This window comes from Bos javanicus, chromosome 17, assembly GCF_032452875.1.
Source record: "Bos javanicus breed banteng chromosome 17, ARS-OSU_banteng_1.0, whole genome shotgun sequence".
Taxonomy (NCBI): domain Eukaryota; kingdom Metazoa; phylum Chordata; class Mammalia; order Artiodactyla; family Bovidae; genus Bos; species Bos javanicus.
This window is the reverse complement of record NC_083884.1, coordinates 17722510-17741318: the sequence shown is the minus strand read 5'-3', so window position 1 is coordinate 17741318 and position 18809 is coordinate 17722510. Positions and strand designations below refer to the sequence as shown.

The 18809-nt window shown below is 40.5% G+C and overlaps 2 protein-coding genes across 3 annotated transcripts in view; one reads left to right on the top strand and one right to left on the bottom strand.

Annotated features, from left to right (window-relative positions):
• Window positions 1-4965, top strand: part of ELMOD2 (ELMO domain containing 2) — a 29425-nt gene extending 24460 nt beyond the window's left edge. For both annotated transcript variants that reach the window (XM_061384137.1, XM_061384136.1), the window contains exon 9: window positions 1398-4965. In XM_061384137.1, the coding sequence (XP_061240121.1) occupies window positions 1398-1543 (146 nt within the window). In that variant the 3' untranslated portion in view covers window positions 1544-4965. The remainder of the gene's footprint in view (window positions 1-1397) is intronic.
• A 3349-nt stretch (window positions 4966-8314) lies between these two features.
• UCP1 (uncoupling protein 1) lies at window positions 8315-15147 on the bottom strand. Its single transcript, XM_061384131.1, has 6 exons — window positions 14576-15147; window positions 13634-13832; window positions 11502-11696; window positions 11300-11401; window positions 10194-10374; window positions 8315-8837 (listed from the first exon to the last, which is right to left on the bottom strand). Exons 1-6 carry the CDS (start codon window positions 14699-14701, stop codon window positions 8723-8725), a joined length of 918 nt encoding a protein of 305 aa, XP_061240115.1. The 5' UTR covers window positions 14702-15147; the 3' UTR covers window positions 8315-8722.
• Between the last annotated feature and the right edge of the window lie 3662 nt (window positions 15148-18809).

Genomic DNA, 18809 nt, shown 5'->3' with positions numbered 1-18809 from the left:
TTTAGTTGGATGCTTGACTTACAATACTACGAAGAGCATTAAATCTCCAAAGTTTCTGATTGCACATCCCTTTTATGATATTGGGGGTAGGGTGCGGGAGAACAGAGACTCAATTTATATATGGATGAGTAGATGTACTATTGTGCTCATGTATACACAGAATAAATTTTGAATGAAAGATGTAAAATATTAGTTACAAGATCACCTGTCTCAGCTTGTCTCTTGGGAACAGGAAGCAGATGGTGTCTCTCTGCTCAAAGAGGCCTTATTCTTTGGTAGTGTCACATAACCCCGGTTGACAAAGATCTGTTATTAAGGGATTAGTCTGAAATCTTTCTTCAGTTGACCTTCTTATGAAATGATATTTCACTGTTGAAGTGTCGTGGTTCTTATCTGTTATTGTTTGCTTTATGACTAATGGTTTAAAGTAGAATTTACAGTCATTTCATACTATGCAATTTGTGATCGTGTAGCCACTCTTTTATGTAAAGTCACTGGCTGTATTCCCCCACCTATCTGAAATAGGTCCCTTCTTGAACAGCCTTTCAGAAGGGGGAGTGAGATGCTGGTGGAAACCAAGTCTGGTTTATAAAATACTAGAGGCCACTTGCACACTGTGGTTCGGGCGAGTCGTTTAACTTCCCTGCACCTCTGTTTCCTCTGCAGAAAAATGAGAATAGACAACACTGGCTCGTAGCATTGCTATGAGAGTGAATGAGCACATGGCCACGGCTGCAGTAGCATTTGCTAAGTAATTGAATAAATGGCATCTGGTTGAATCCAAATAGGGTTTAGGAGCAGTTTTAAATTCACATATTTTGCTGTTGTAAATATGTCTATTTACACGTTCATTTTCATTAAGTGTTTTTAACATTTTGAGTGTTAATTTGGCTATTGTAATGAGGATATTGAAAAACAAAAATATTAAGCCTATTTAGCGCTCATGTATTCTTTTCAAAAAGAGAAGGTGCTGGATAGTTCTTTGAAAAAAGCAAAAGTAACTCATTTTAAAATCTAGTAGAAAACAGCTTTTTTTGTACTTTATCCACGCCTGACATTTTCTTGTACTTTCATTTTTCTGTTTCACGGGTCTCTGGAGATAATTTCTCCCCCTATTCTCAGAGTATCTTTTGATAATTTCTAAATTTGAAGACTTTTGTTGATTTTTTTTGAGACAAAGAATAAATGTACTCTAAATATCTTGAAGTTGATATTTATTTTGAACATACAAAAATATTTCTTATAAAGTTCCTCAGGTTTCTCTTAAAGATGGTTTCTGATCATTGAATCCTAATATGGAATTTAAGGAATGGTTATACACTTTTAAAATGAGATGGTTGGGTGTGATTTCATTATTGAGCACTATATTTATGTGTGTTTTTTTTTTTTAACTGCAGGTTATCTTGTATATGAATTTGACAAGTTTTGGTTTGAGGAAAAGCCAGAAAGCATTATGTATTTCAACGTGTACAGAGAGAAGTTTCATGAAAAGATTAAAGGACTCTTACTGGATTGTAATGTATCACTTACTTTAAAAATATGACTCATCCGTAGTATCTTCTATTTTTACCACATTTTGCACACACGACAGAATTTATATGTTGTAACAGAAATTATCTGATCAATTACACACCTTATATATAATTTCCTACAAAAATATTTCAGAAATTCTATTTAAGAAAGCTAGTGGACAATCAGTGTATGTTTACACTTGGTAATACACTGTCCTCCAAAGGTACCTTATCTTCCAAAGATCCCCTCTGTAGAGTCGCATGAACTGCTACAGTTTGGAGCTTGGGACTTAACCCATTCAGTGTAAAAGTACAAATCAGGTACAAATCAATTTTTGTTAAATTGATTGATTAAAATGTGTAAAAGTCAGTTTTCATTTTTATGTGTTGTAACTATCAAGTTGGTATCTTTTCAAAGCTCTGTTAAGAGTTTTTGGTTTTTAGTCTGGAAATGGTCTTTTTTTCCTTTGCCTTATTTTATTTGTAGGTTAATTAACAGAATAGTTCGTCATGGTTCTCTTTGTTTGCATCTCAATCACACGTCACAATGTTGTCTCATAGGAGCAACAGGAGCGTATAGAGAGACACTCTTTGTCAGAGAAGACAGAACTATGGGCTTCTTTTTGGTGTTTCTGATTATTTCATGTAATAGGTAATGAGAAAATGAAGTATTGGTGATTAGCTCTTTTGTTTTTAAATAACACACTTTGAAATATCACAGTGTAATTCTAAAGCTTTAAAGACTTTCTCATCTTCAGTATTTGCTTTTTTATCAGCTACGGAGAAGAAATTTTAGTGCTTGATGTGAGGGCTTTTATGAGGCCTCTCTGTCAGTGTACGTTTATGAAAAGAGATGCTCTGCTAGGAAAATCTTGATTATACTCAAAGAACAGGTGCTATTTTAATAAAGCTGTCTTCAAATTTTAGCAAGAGAAAAACCAAGCTTTTTAAAGATCTCAGTTAAGCGATGTTGGTTGATTTTACTCACTGTTGAGTCTCGCTTCCCTTTGCTTCGACACCACCACGTTTCTAGATAATTGTGTGTGACCTTGTGGGTTTTCTGTAACAGTCTGGGACTCTAAAGTAGCCTGAGGATGACGGCTGTGCATTTTGTATAGCTTTATTCTCTGAAAATCTCAGGAGAGCAGCAACTGCTGTCAAGGATTATAAAGTGATGAGATTCTAACAGGAACAGTTTCTTCTTTGTGTGTTTGACATTTGTACTCATAGCAAAACTAAAAGAGTGTAAAGATAGGTCCATCTGATTACCAAATCCTCCTTAAATCCTACAGAAAGCAGCCTGTTAAAGACATAATTTAAAATGTGATGATAGTTAATACATCTTTAAAGTGGTACATATCAAGCATTTAAGGACTGGCTTTTATATGATATATCAAGACCTGAAACTTTCAAATATTTGTTTATGTCTACTGACAGACTTCTCTCTTTAAACTTGCCACAGAGAAGAGTGGTATAAAGTATTCAGCTGGAAAATAACAGGTGCAGTGTTGTAGAGCACACACATTAACAGTGCGTGCCAAAAGAAAGTACATGCGTTGAAGTTCTTCTTTTCTCAACAAGATAAAATGTTACAATTGGCTCAATTTTACTATAATGGTGGTTTAGATTTTCCGTATTATTGGACTTTTAAAACAGGTTTCTTGTGGGAGACTTCTCAATCCTAGGAGTACCTTGACTTCATCTCTTTAAATGCTTTCCATACTTTATCATCCATCCAGAGTTCTATGAGATAAAAATCAGGTATTAGCCATTAAAGTTCATTTTATCAGGATGTTTACCATTACATGGAAAGCGATTGTTAGTCTTTTAGTTTTTGCTTAGAAAATACTTACCTTTGTATTTAATCTTTTAACAGATGAGGTCTTGAACTGATATAAACCTTTGTCAGTATGCTTTTAAAGAATGATTGAAGTATAGAATGGGAAACTTTTCAAGTATTAAGTTTCTCCTAGGGGGAAGAAAAACCCTTTTAATAATTCTTTAATAATAATGTTTTTTAAATGTCATTTGAAATTTTGTTCAATAATATATTATTTAAGTCCACCTTTGTTTGTATAATATATTGCTCTGTTTTTAAGATGATCCATAACCATTTCAGACAATTCTGTGGTAAGTTGGTTGAAAGCCACCAGTAGATTCTAAGATTTGATAGTTTGAAAGCCAAGCTAAATATCACCATTTGTAAATTAGAATGTAACATGAGCCTTCTGATTTTTATGTGATAGTGACATACATGAAAAGAGAAATATGATAATTGTGTCTGCCATCCTGCTTTTCCTTGCTTTCAACATATGTATGTTAGAATTTTAGGTAGTCTAAAAATCCATAGTTAGAATCTTACCTGTTTCTATAGTAATACAATACCAAAGTAGTGATAGAATTGAAGTAGAAGGAAAATTGTTTGCTTTAGCATCAAAAAAGTTAATCAGTGTTGAAATGAATTTTTGTGTGTGCCAGACTGAAGAGTGAATCAGTGACAAAAGTAGTCTAAAAATATAATTACAAGTTGCAGTTTAAATACATTCTGAAAGACAATCTTTAAAGAATTGAGAGAAATCAGGGGATATCAGTGAACTTAGACCCACCCCTCTTTATATATATAAATATGGTGATATAGTTAGATATAAAAATCAGTGTCTTACTGGTACCATTTATAATTAAGAAAGGAAAATCTTTTTCTTAAAAATGCCTGTCCTGATTTTTTTTCCTAAAATGAGCTACTTGGATTTGTATGTATTTTTCTATGTGAAATATATGTGCTCTTCACTTTTATTCCAGTGTCCGTAGTTGTTATGTGCTCTCTCTCCCCTTTGCATTCAGTGAAATAGAACTTGGTCAAAGATTTGCTAAAAGGAGAAACAGTAGAGGAATGTGAAGGAGGAGTGTTCATTGCCAGAGCAGGAAAGATTACATGTTATCTTAGCACAAAGAGAAGACATTTGGCTTGAAGAGCAATAATGTTTATTATCCTTTTGAATTAGTGATTGGGGACCAGCAGCTATTTTCTCAGGATAAATGGTCCACCCAACTTCTGGGGAGGCTTAATTTCGATTTCATATTTATGAACCTCTCCGATATTTTTAAATGAGGATTCCTGGAGTTGATAAAAATCTGAGAAAAATCATGAGTGAGCCTTTTTTCCCCTAGCTTCAGCTTTGAATAAGAAAAATGTTAAAATGTAGTGCAGGTAAGACCCAACTACTACCTTACTATTATAGGGCAAGGCTATGTTTCTGTTAAACAATGTATTCAAAAAATATTTAAGCAGTAGCTTTCCCTAGGGGAAAGAGTGCTGGTTGGCAACGTAAAGAAATAGATTTCTGTCTACTTTGGATAAAGCAATTAACTTCCTATGTAAAAGCAATAGTTGAAATGTAATGTTGTTTTGTTTGGAATGTTGTGAGCGAATAAAAACATGTTGAAATTGTCATAAGCCTCTCTATTAATATTTCTGCTCCCTTCCCATCTTCCTCATCCCTTATTTATATCATTTATGTTCATGAAATAATACTTTTTTCATTTAATCCTTTAATCATGTTCCTGTAGGGTAAAATCAGAATATACAGAAAATTTTCTTATTTTTATGACTTTAACTCATCTACTGATTACCTATTTAAAAGGTTATTGGAAAAGAACAATTGGTTATGACGCCAGAAAAGAAACTACCATCACTCCCCGTTCTTAGAAAGGCTAGGAATAAATCATACTATCCTGCAACGTGTTTTCACAGTTGCTCACGGATCTATTTGTATGTTAATGCATAGCTTCCATACTTTTTTTAAAGCTGCAAAGCATTCTTCTGTGTGTGCGTGTGTGTGTGTGTGTGTGTGTGTGTGTGTGTATAGCTTATCTTGAACTAAATATGGAACTGGTTTGATACAGCAAATGCAGTCCTTATTAAAGTTAGTACTAATTATAGCTTTAAATGTATATGTTAGGGAAAAAGTGCTTTAAAGACAAAGCAATCGTCTCAAGGAGTTTGATGAAGTAGTACCAAATAAACCTGAAGAAAATAGAGAAGAAAATATCAAAGACAAGAGCTTGGATGCATAGAAAAGAAAAAATGCATATAATAGGATCAACAAAGTGTTTGAGAAGACTGACAGTATTGGTAAACTTTAGTGAGACAAATTAACAATAAAAAAGCAAGTAATAAATACTGTCAAGAATGAAATATGAAAAATCACTAGAGATACTGTAGATATTAAAAATAATATATTGAGTAATATCAAAATTAGGAAAATTAGATGAAATAATTTCTAGAAAAATACATTTTTTCAAACCTATCCGAGAAGAAATAGAGAAGCAAAAAAGTCCTGGAGCTATTAAATGGATTCAGCAATTAAAAACCTTTCCACTAAAAAACCTGCAGTTTCATATGGGTTTCACCAGTGAGTTAGCACATTTAAAAATAAAATAATGTTAGTTTTCACAAAACTTTCCAAATAACTTAATGTGTACATTCTGCAATTCATAAGACTGTTATGATCTACTTTTTAAATTGGGGTATAGTTGCTCTACAATGTTTGTGAGCTTCTGCTGTACAATGAAGTGAATCAGCTCTATGTATACATATATACCTTCCCTCTTGGACTGTTGGTGGGAATATAAATTGGTACAGCCACTATAGAGAACAGTACAGAGGTTCCTTAAACAAATAAAAATAGAACTACCATATGACCCAGCAAACCTACCACTGGGCATATGATGATCTTTAATAGATACAGAAAAAGCATTCAATAAAAATTCAATATCCATTCGTGTTAAAAACTTGGCAAATGAGAAATATAAAGGGATTACCTTAATTTTACAAAATATATCTTTATAAAATGAACTATAGCAAATATACTTAATTATAAAATATTGGGATCAGAATTAAGAAAGGATGTCTTTTCTCATCTCTTGTATCAGTCAGTCATTGCCACAACACAATGTACAATAACCAACCACAAAAATATCTCAGTGACCTACAAAACAGTTTTACTCCTCACACATGGGTAGGCTAGCCAGACAGTTTGGGTAGTCTCAGCTGGATTCAGCTAGCCTTAAATTGAAGTCATGATTTCAGTTCCAGTCATCTCCATGTGACTAGTTCATCTGAGGTCAGTGGGTTACCTGAGCCATGTTCTTCATGGTGTGGCAGAAACACAAGAATAAACTCAGTTGCTCAAACACATTCAAGCCCTTGCTCACATCATGCCTACTAATGTGATCTCTTGGTCATGGCAAATCACATGGCTAAGCCCAGCATCAATAAAGTAGGGAAATGTACTCTAAGAAGGGATGAGGAGTGAATCATTCAAATTGTTACCGAAAATAAATTCAAAATTGTACTAGAGATCCCACCAACTGGAATGAAACAAGTGGATGGAAAGAAAAGTTACTGCTTACGAATGATAGGCACGTGTACACAGAACATCTGAAAGAAGTGATCAGGTATCCAGGACAAGGATGAGGAATTTGATATCAATAGTGATCATGTTGAAGGTGAGAGATTCTGGCTAAGCCAATTAAAGCAGGATTCTTGCTAAAACGGCTCTCGAGGACACCCAAAGACAGAACCAGGTGGGAAAAGGCAGCTTGGAGGAGCCTGACTAAAGTTTGGTCAAGGATGGCAACCTGTCACTACTGCCCATTGCCTGACCAGGTTCCCAGCAAACAAAGTTTTATATTTTCCTTCTTCTTGAAAGAAATATGCTACTCTGAGATGGTGGTTTGTCTTAGTTTGGAATCTCCCAGAGTCAGGCCTCAAGACAAGGATTTGGAATTCTTTCAGGAAGTGATCCCAGGAGACACCAGTAAGGGGATGGAGGATGGAGAGCGGGACTTGAAGTCTTCCCATAAACAGTTTTAGAGGTAAGCAAAATACCACTGAGTGTAACTGGATTCTGATCCCCCGGAGGCATTCCACCCGACCACGAGGGACATGAGATATTCACACGCCAGCTCCCATCGGTTATGGGTCCAGGGCTGCTCACAGGGCTGTGTTATTTTTCCTGTCCTTCTAGTGTGCCATGCCCAGGTGGGCAAAGGTGTCTCTGGTGACCGGAAGAAGGCCCTAAACAGTACAGGTGCTGACATGACAAAGGGCAGTCCGGGCAGCATCACTAACGGTCAGAGCAGAGTGATCCGTGCAGGATACGAGGGCATCTGCGACAAGATGCTTTACAGTTAACTAAGGGAAAGAAATGGGAGGGAAGCCTCAGAGTCAACGGAGGAGAAAGGTAATAGTAAATGTAATGTGGAGCTCACAGCGCCTGGCAGCCTGGGGGCTACCTGGCCATTTAGTGGCCACTCCTTGTTTTTGTCTGAACAATTCTTTTAATCTCCTGTTTATTCTTTCCCTATTCCTTCTGCACTCAGCTGGTAGATGAAAAGGTTACTACAGATGCAAATGACGAAGTTGGCTTTGCTGGAGAGATGCAATGTAGATTAATTTTCATCTCAATCTGTCCCTCCATCTAACCAAAGGTACCTTCTAGCTCTAAAATTCTGTGATTCTAGGATACATACTATGATTCTAATAACAGCAGTGCCCCAATGAACACAGTGTCTTAGAAGTTGTTATAGATGCCATAAAATGTGGACTCTAAAAATCAAAAGCCTGTACTAATAACATTAAAAGTAAGTTTTCGCCCATTGATTCTAAAGACCTTTCCTTGTTATTTGGGAAGTTTTGTAACCCAGTGAACCTCAACTCTTACATTAGATACAGATCCAAAAAAGGCAAACTTTAAGAGATATTAGCAATATTTTATTGAATATATTAACTGATAACGGGGTTAATAAATAAAAAGGAAACTTAGTTTTTAAGTATTGATAAAGTGTATTTCACTCAGTTTTCCTTTTCCATCAATTAATAATTGAATTAATAATTAAAATATGTTAAAGGTCTTCATATTCAATCATAAAATCCCTCCCCCCATTAAATAGTCAATTAGGTACAGTAGCTTATCTGGATATTACATTTGCCAGGGTATACATTGAATGTTTTGCTTTCCCTTCCTTAAAATACTGAGAATAAAAGTCTTGGGAAATAGTAGTTTTCCCTTGGAAAAAAAATAGTCCAGAACTCTCTATCAGAATTTCCTTATCTGGGTGAAATAAAGTGAATAGTTTCGCTTGCTTTTAAAAATTATCTGGTTAGCAAAGATCCCCACTGGTCTGTTCCATCTTCTTCCCGAGGATGACTAGGTCGCACAGTCCATGGTGTGCCTTGACTTCATCAATTCTCGCTTCAGCTGTTCGAAGCACACAAACATGATGATGTTCCAGGATCCCAGTCGCAAGAAGGAAGGTACAAATCTAGAAAAGTGATGTCACCATTCTATTAGTTTGCTTAAAATTCTGATAGCTATTACAGTGTGTGCCTTCATCGACTCAATGGACATGAGTTGGAGCAAACTCCGGGAGATGGTGAAGGACAGGGAAGCCTGGCATGCTGTAGTCCATGGGTTCCAAAGAGTTGGACACAACTGAGCGACTGAACAACAGCAAATCATAGTCTAGGCCGTGCATGCTTCTCCTGTGCCACGCATCTCCAGCGCAGGCGCTTGAGAGTGCCTACTCTCCATGTTTCCTTCCTCGGCCTCAAGTTTCATCCAGGTGCCCTACCCTGCTTCTGAACAACGAAATCCAGAGGATCACAGCTACACAACGGTCCCACCAAACTAAACCAAAGCTGGTCTCCTGCTTCTCCATCATCTTCTCCTTTTTGAGGGGATAGGAAATCTTGTTTCCCTTTGCTTTCTGAATGGAGTGTAGGAAACTTTAATCGTTTAAAAGAGGAAGTAAGTGGAGAAAGCCAAGTGATGAGTAATTAGACCATTTTCCAGGGTCAAGAAATCAGTGCTGTCTAGGTCTTGGTAATTCTGGCCCTAAGGGGGTGGTCAGAGACTAAATTGCGTTTTGTTGTTTCTGTTGCTCTTGCTCTTTTGAAGAATTCTGCCACGCTGTACACACCAGATGATTTATTTTGAAAATCCTGTCTACAGCAATGAAATATTCCCAGAGAAAATGATGTAAAACCTGTTAAATTTGCCTTGGATAGGTATGTTAGAGATCTTGCCTATAAAGATCACCCCCCAATATTTTGGGGGATCTGTTAACATATATCTTCTGACTCCTGAATGTGTGTGTGTGTGTTTTATGGTAAAATATACATAACATCAATTTATAATTTTAGCCAGCCATTTATACACATACATATGTGTGTGTGTGTATATATATATATATATATGTCTCTCTCTTATATATATATATTCAATAGTATAATTCAGTAGCATTAAATATGTTCTCATTGTGAGCAATCATTACCACTCCCCATCTCCATCCCAAGCTGAATCTCTGTACCCATTAAAAAATAACTCCCCACTCTCCTCTCCCCTCAGCCAATAGATTGAGACCAAGGGACAAGCTGCCGGTTTCGAATGAGCCACTGATCAAGCTTGAGAAGATTTTACTATCACAACTTTAAATTTCCTGACACAGTGGAATTGGTGTATTGGAGAGATTTATGGCAAAGAAAAGTAGACATTAAGTACACTGCACATTCTAAGGCTGCTCAGCTGTCAATTGTTCAGATGAGATGCCCCCCGCCCCACACCGTAGCACACAGAATCCCTGAATACAACATTGTAGATACCGAAGAACACATCCTACCCTTTGAAAAAAGCTGACGGTCCTTCCCTAGTGAGCATCATCATTGCGCAGTTGGGCACACTTGTGTACTGTCCTGGTGAAGAATTAACAAATCGGGTTTTCACCACATCCACGGGAGAGGATAGAACCGTTGTGCAGAATCCAGCAACAACAGCGGACACGAAGTGGCAGGGCACATCGTCTGAAACGGATCGATGAGGCAGGTCAACACTGGATTCTTGGGAGGGGCTTCTAGTTTTTAGTTATCTATCAGATCTTCAAAAGCCTGTTGACAACAGGTCAATGTAGTTGTCTTATAAATAAATAACATACAGTAAGTGAGTGTTAGTCACTCAGTCGTGCCCGACTCTTTGCGACCCCATGGACTACAGCCCACCAGGCTCCTCTTTCCGGGGATTTTCCAGGCAAGGATACTGGAGTGGGTTGCCATTTCCTTCTCCAGGGGATCTTCCCGACCCAGGGATCGAACCTGGGGGTCTCCTGCACCGCAGGCAGATTCTTTACCAACTGATCTACAAGGGAAGCTTGTACATACAGTAAGGAATGTTATAATTTTAGAAAAAGTTGGCAAATGGTACATGGCATAGTGGATTATAAGTGCTTTAGGAAAATAACCAGTTACTTACCTCTGTCCTTAGGGCATGACGTAATACTCAACACATAGGCATCTATACTTTTTTTAAAAAAATTAAAGTCATTGTCCAAGGAGAATTTCAATGTTTCCAGAACCTATTAGAATAAAATTTTTAGGAACCTATCCAATGGTTCTACTTCTGGGATGAAACCACCAAGAAGCTCCTTATTTAACTAGCTCATCTGGATATAGTGCAGGATGACTCATTTCCTGAATTCTGCTTTATAAAGAATAAGAGAGATGCTAACAAAAATCTGATATATTAGTATTAAATGAGAATGATGCTGATATAAAAATACAGGTACATCTTAGTTTTGTTGCAAAAGAAAAAAACTTGCAACAGAACTTCTTTATATCTATTATTCAAGAGTATTACTTTTTTAAAAGATAAAATTATTACAATTAAGGGATTCAGTATAATAAAAGATGAAATTATAAATGTGCAGACCTGCCACGTGAGAAAGAAAGTTACCTGCTAATAGTTTGTTTTTCACAAGGGCCTCCTTCATTAGGTCATACGTTACTAGCTCTGTACAGTTGATGATGACATTCCTTGTCAGATTGGGAGTAGTCCCTGGAGGGAAAGAAAGTGTTGAATAGCTCCATCATACGATAAGATGCTAATTGGATATGTGTGTTTTAACGATTATAGAATCCATGTTGAAGAGAGTCACCTTTCCAAAGCCCCGTCAAGCCTTCTGTTGTTGCTATAATTCTGTAAGCATTGTAAGTCCCAGTGTATCGAGGTTTGGGACCGTGGAGATGGCTCTGAGCTTGCAGTCTGACCTTGACCACCTCTGTGGGTTGCCCAATGAACACGGCCACGCCTCCAGTCGTTAGGCCCGCTGAGATCTTGCTTCCTAAACTAGCTGTTGTTATCCAGAGAGAAAAAAATGATGTGTCAAGCAAAAGAGAAAAAAGTCAAGACCCAGAATGCATGGATATGTCTTTTTAATTTTTAGTGGTTAATACTACTGTGTCATTCTATCTTTAGTACTTCCCTAATGCTTGTGCACGTGTTAATCATGTACTGTGCTGTGCTGTGCTTAGTCGCTGAGTTGCGTCCAACTCCTTGTCACCCCATGGACTGTACTAAGAATGTATAAGTCATAGGAGGGCTAGAAGACTTCAAAGTTGACTGAATTTTTTTTTTTTAATAAAGACTTTCAAGGAGAAAGAAAAACCCAATGCTTGTTTAAACAATGGCTTAGTTCTTTCCTATATTTGGCTTAGTTCTTTCTTTATATTTGCTCTATTTTTCAGTATTTCCCAATTGGGGGGAGGCACCAGTCACCAGTGAAGCTTAGTCTTCTAACCATCAGTGAGACTGTTAATTATTGGACTTAGGGATCTTAGGAAAAGCCCTAAAGGACAAACTGCCTGAGTTTGGGACGTAAAGTGGTCTCAGGCTTCAACAGGCTCCTAAAGGGACAAAAATAAGAAGAAAGAAGTGATCACGTGATTTTTAATTGCAAATTTTGAAAAATTAACATGGGTTACTCAAGATGGATATCATTTAATAAAATGACAAATAGTCTTGGAGCCTCATTGTTGTTATTTAGTCGCTAAGATATGTCCTACTCTTTTGTGACCCCATGAAGCCTCATACCTATTCCCATAATTAAAGTATAGATCAATCACATTTACTCATCAAGGACTTTCTCAGTCTCTAATTCTATTTCCTGAGCTGTATAAAATGGAGGTAATAATATCTGCCTCACAGAGTCACTGTGTGAGTTAATAACAACATAGCACTTAGCATAGTGTCCTGCGTATGGGAAATTCAGCAAGTCTTTTCACGACTGTGTGGTTGCTTTCCTTTCTCAATACGCTTGGCCAGGAGCTGAGCACTGAATAATACCCCTCTTTTAAGTGGCAAGATGCTACTTAAATAATTCCCTTCATTTTGGCCCCTATTTACAGTCTTATTTGGTTGCACTCATCCTGTGTTCCAATCCCCTTTTCATTTCCCAAGCTCCTCGGGAGCAGGGCCATATTCTTTGTCTTCCCTTCTCATGGCCCATCTTCTCCTCAGTCCTCTGCAATATAGCTGCCACTTCTACTACTCGGCTCAACATGCTTCTGCCAAGGAAACCCATGAGTTTCTGCTGTTAGGTACATCGTTCCCTCCTTTCCTCACTAGATATCTCTGCTGTTTGGCCCTAATGATAATTCCTCCCATGATTGGGAAATCTATCCCAGGTGTTTCTCCTAAGTTCTTGTGCAGACCAGACATTACCTATCCTTGACACATTCTATGAATGGGATAGAGTGAATGGGATATTTAACCGGAAACTTGTAAGTCATCTTAACATTCCTACCTTTTCTTTACACCTCACTTCCAACTCTCCACCAAGTTTAGTCAATTACATTTCCAAAGTCTTTACTGCCATTGCTTTAGCTTATCCTGATGATTTCTTCCTTTCTAAATTACCCTTTTCTTCCCCTTTTTCTGTATAGCTTTTACAGTGCTGCCAAAGTGACCTTCTGAAAATATAAATTATTTATGTTATTCCTTTGTTTATTATTTTTCAATGACTTCCCATCATTTTAAGGATAAAACCTGAACTCCTTAGCATGGCCTGCAAGCTCTCCTGTGATCTGATGCATTTCTGCCTTTCTGGTGTCACTTCTTCCCACTCACCAGCATGTCTTCCCTCCATGCTCTGTGTGTTCAAATATTGATGTTGGCTTGCCAGTTTGTTATGAAGACCACTACCCTGTGTGTAACTGTTTCCTGGGTCACAGCTGAGCCTAGGACATGTCTCTCTGACTTCTCCCCCTCCCAGGAACACTGCCTGCTTACCTTCTTTCCCTGTGGTGAAGAACTCCTGGACAGTATCATAGAGGCCGATCCTAAGAGAGGCGAAGCTTATTTGTCTCTGGAGACCAGCAGGCAGCCCGCTGTAGAGTTTCACTGGCCCTTCTGTTTTTGCCAGAGTGATGATTGTTCCCAGGACACCTTTATACCTAATGGCACTGGAGGTCAGGCATTCGCCCTGGATCTGGAAGTGAAAATTGAGAAAGGGGGTCCTACCTAGTGAGGAAAAAACAAAGGTTGGCATCAAGCTGTCCTCAATGGAGAAAACTTGAGCCAAGATATTTTTTCCATTGTGTTCCTATTTTCAGTCCTTTTCGCCTTCTCAGCAACATCTCCCCTTATCTATCTATCTAAATCCCTGGGTCAGGAAGATCCCCTAGAAAAGGAAATGGCAACCCACTCCAGTATTCTTGCCTGGAGAATCCCATGGACAGAGGAGCCTGGGGGGCTGCAGTCCATAGCATCGCAAAGAGTTGCATAGGACTGAAGCGACTTAGCACACATCTAGAGCTAGATATCTAGGTATCTATCTATCGAAAGGGGGAAGGGAGAGAATTTGGCTACTAGGCATACTTTGAAGGTCCTCCCCATCTGGCACCTTACTGTCCCACCCCCAGGAACTCTCCAGAACCCTTAGGCAGTAGGATAGGAAGATGTGCCTGTCTGATCAAGTACAGGAGAGGTTGGCAACAGTCACAGTCAACCCCTCCTCCTTGACCCTCCCACTTCTTTAGTTAATTCCTCCAATGTTCCAGTTTCCCACCCTAAGGCATCCATCCAGTGACAGGCAAACTTTTTTTAACGTGGCCACCTGCCCTACCTAAGGTGAGAAAGGATGGTAAAACCGAAGCCAGAGTCAAAGGGGCGCACACAGTAGAGGTCCCCTTTCTGTCCGAGGCACCTCCCCTTGCCCACAGCGCTACCTACCTGTAGCCGGACTTTGGCGGTGTCCAGCGGGAAGGTGATTATGTCAGCCACGCAGGCCGCCACCCCAGCTGAGAAGATCTTGACCGCCATGGTAGGGGGCACGTCTGACGCTGTGTGTCCCACCATCCTGACTCAACGCGGACTCCTGCGCAAGGGGATCAGGGCTTCAGTCCCAAAGGTGGATGTTCTGCCTGGCTTCTCACTTCTGCGCGGCCGGGCAGCAGACCGGTCCTCTCCGACTTCTGCCCAGTGGGGGCGGCAGGCAGGGGGCTGCAGCGGCCCAGGTGGCAGGTGGCGGGGTCGATGCAGCGGCGCCTGCCTGCCCTCCCTCGAGTCCGGGCTGGCCACGCCGTGCCCTCTGCCTCCGCGGATGACTTATATCGCCGGCGATCGCGATCGGGGCTGAGCCGATCCAGGTCTCTGGGGAATGGCAGGGCGTGTCCTGGGGCGCAGGTCCCTCCCACCTCCCCATCCTGGTTCGGCACCTGGGGAGCCGCCGTCTACGCTTTACCCTCGATGCGCAGGGAAGGGCGCACAGCAGCGCGCACCCCGAGCCTGGCAAGCTGGGCATCTCTTCAGGCTTCTACAGTCTTCAGCTGCGCACCCTTGGAGGGCGGGGAGGGGGAGTCTCTGAAACAAGAGCGAGCTCAGTGATCCTGGCAGAAGTCCCTGTCCAGCCGGAGAGCTCCAAGGCAAGAGTGGACTCCTCTTATTCCTCTGACTCCCCAGGAGCCTTGCAGACACCTTCTCTGCTTGGCTTCCCTTTGCTCTCTTTCTGATTTCTTATCCTCTCACCCTCCCAGCCACATGCAGCCAAATGCGATTCCAAAAACTACCAAGCCGAATCCGAGAACATTCTGAACTTTCAAAGGTTTTCATTTGAACACTTTTTGTAGGAGGGTGTCAAATGAAATGATGAACATTCTAGAAAGCACACCCAGAGTAAATTGCTAGAGCAATAAAGTGCTCCTTTTAATTTCATTCTGGGTGCAGGGGCCGTGTGGTGAAAAGGACAAAGACAAGCGCAGGTCACCAGGCTCCAGATGCAGCTCTTACCTTTGCAAGTCATTTATGACCCTTGACCCTTGACCCCTTTCCTAGTCCCATTATACTCACCCCCATGTAAAGTGTGGATAGTTGAGAGTCAGCAATATGAATGCAAGAAAAGAAGGTCCACACTTTACATGGGAATGAGTATAATGGGACTAGGAAAAGGGGTCAAGGGTCAAGGTATAGGGATCCCCAAAGTTATAGTCTAGGAAAAATGACCTTATCAAAGGTCAAATTAGGAAAGAAACAGTGTCCTCAGCCATAGAACTATGGCATTTGAAAATATAATTAATGAAGGGTTGGGTCTGTCAAGTAGTCATACTGTAATGTTCAGAAAAAATGTCAAGAGAATAAAAACAAAGGAAAGTATTGGATTTGGCTCTAACATAATTGATCACCTTAGGGAGTGCAGCTGTGGTAGAGTTATTAGGTTGTGAGGATGATGGCTAAGCGGATTGGGAATGTTTGTTATAATGCATAAAAGGTGAACCGCTGTCAACTGGATAATCCCCAACCCACAACCCAACCCACCGACCCTATGCATTGTCTTTCACAGTGGTTCCATCTGACGTGGTTTTAAAGCATAATCGCAAATTGCTCTCATCAAAAGACAAAGGTGCATATCTCTTCCCCTTGCATCTAGGAAGGCTGGTACATGCCTTACTAACAGAATAAGACAGCACTGCTGGTTTCTGATGCTGGACTATAACGTCCTTTCCTAAGGAAACATTAGGAACCCTGGGTTATTATGTAAGAAATCCAACCTCCCCGAGGCTGTCATGCTGGAGAGGCCCGCCCTAGGTAGGCAATTCCAGCCTTGCCTATCAAGGCAGGAGACATGAGAGTGCAGCTGCCTTGGACTCTTCAGATAAACCCGCCTGCCAGCTGAAAACACCACGTGATCTCCATCGCTGGAATAGGACAGAAGGGTCATCCAGCTGTTGTTCAGTCACTCAGTCGAGTCTGACTCTCTGCGCCCTCGTGGACAGCAGCACACCTGGCTTCCCTGTCCTCCACTATCTCCCAGTGCGCAAATTCATGTCCATTGAGTTGGTAATGTTATCTAACCATCTCATCCTCTGCGTCCCCCTTCTCCTTTTGCCTTCAGTCTTTCGCAGCATCAAAGGCTCTGCACCAGGTAGCCAAAGTATTGGCGCTTCAACTTCAGCATCAGTCCTCCCAATGAATATTCATGGTTTATTTCCTTTAGGATTGACTAGTTTGATCTTCTTGCAGTCCAAGGGACTCTCAAAAGTCTTCTTCAGCACCACAATTCGAAAGCATGAATTCTTCAGAGCTCAGTCTTCTTTATGGTCCAGCTCTCACATCCATATATGACTACTGGAAAAACCATAGCTTTAAGTATATGGACCTTTATTGGCAAAGTGATGTTTCTGCTTTATGATACACTGTCTAGGTTTGTCATAGCTTTCCTTCCCTTGTGGCTCAGCTGGTAAAGAATCCACCTGCAATGCAGGAGACCTGGCTTTGATCCCTGGGTTGGGAAGATCCCCTGGAGAAGGGAATGGCTACCCACTCCAGTATTCTGGCCTGGAGAATTCCACGGACTATATAGTCCATGGGGTCGCAAAGAGTCGGACTCGACTGAGCGACTTTCACTTTCACTTTTCCTTCCAAGGAGCAAGTGTCTTTTAATTTCATGGTTACAATCACTGTCCACAGTGATTTTTTAGCCCAAGAAAATAAAATCTGTCACTGTTTCCACTTTTTCCCCATCTGTCTGCCATGAAGTGATGGGACCATACCATACCATATCAGTTGAGTTCTGCCCAAATTCCTGACCCATGAAATTGTAAGACATAACGCAGTGGTTGTGGTTTTAAGCTGGAACCACCTTTTCTTTTCTGAGAAGTTAGGACTGGCATCCACTCTCTTTACACTTTCCTCCAACACTACCTTCATAATGAGTTGGATGCAGTGCATGGTGTGGAATTTTGGAGTTATAATTATAAAGGGAAGTCACGGTACATTTCTGAAGAAGCAGGGTAAACGGAAAGTCATTTTGTTTCCTTTAGGCTCATGTTTTTAAAAGGCAGGGTATGACAGGCTAGAGGAGAGGGTGAAATGAAAGCTATTAGAAAAGAAGGGAATGTGAGAAAGGGTCTGTTAGAAATGAGGAAAGGTGGTGGTCCCAACCAGCTAAGGACAGATAGGGAGAGGAGATTTGTGACCGGAGAACTGCGATTGCTCTGAGACTATGAGAGGGACAGCTCGAGCTCTGGAATGTTAATGTCTGGCTGGGTGAGTGTGGTCAGTTAAGAGACTTCTTCAGGAGGTAGATTTGGTTTATTCAGTGACGAGTGAGCATCTGAGGTGTGCTGGCCAGAAAGCCAATACTAAGGGTCCAGAAGAAGCAGAAGTCACAGCCTCCATGGCCTTCCCTGGCAGTCCAGTGGTTAAGACTCTGCAGTTCCAATGCAGGGGATGTGGGTTCGGTCCCTGGTCAGGGAACTAAGCTCCTCCGTGCCACGTGGTATGGTTAAAAAGAGAAAAAAAGTTAAAGCCTCCTGTAGGGCACCCATCAGAGGTCACAGGAGTTCCACATTCGGAAATGGTTCTGGATTCCAAGGACCAGGCTCCTTTATCCCTTCGGGAGGCTCTGGGAAGTAGGGGAAAGTTTGCCTCAGGTTGGAGAGAACAGTAGGGGAGAGGGCGGTGTCCCCAGAGGCTCAGCCGTCTGCTCCTCTGGCACAAAGAAGTAGAGAGGTAAAGAACAGGGCAGTGTGAGCAAGGGCAGCAGAGCTTTCGTGACGTAGCTACGGGATGGTGGCGAGTTCCCACTGTGCTAAACGCCTACTTCCCTCTTAAAATTTAGAACAACACTGAGGGGGAAGGGGGCTGGGATGAATTGGGAGCTTGGGACTGACATATATACACTATCGATACTGTGAAGAAAATAGGTAACCAGTGAGAACCTACGGTGTAGCCCAGGGGACTCTCCTTGGTGCTCTGTGGGGACCTGAATGGGAAGGAAATCCAACAAGAGGGGCTATATATAAACATACAGCTAATCCACTTTGCCGTATAGCAGAAACTAGCACATTGTAAAGCAACTATATGCCAACAAAAATTAATAAAAAATAAAATTTAGAACAACAAACTGTGGTCAACCAGGACCTCTGAACAAAATGTCTTTTTGTACTGATATTAAATAAGCATAACA

Coding starts and splice junctions, on each gene's coding strand:
- UCP1 (XM_061384131.1), bottom strand. CDS start 14,701: ATGGTGGGACACACAGCGTCAGACGTGCCCCCTACCATGGCGGTCAAG. Junction 11,402..11,501: donor CTTGACGGGGCTTTGGAAAG/GTGACTCTCTTC, acceptor CTTTCCCTCCAG/GGACTACTCCCAATCTGACA. Junction 10,375..11,299: donor GAAAAACAAACTATTAGCAG/GTAACTTTCTTT, acceptor GATCCGTTTCAG/ACGATGTGCCCTGCCACTTC.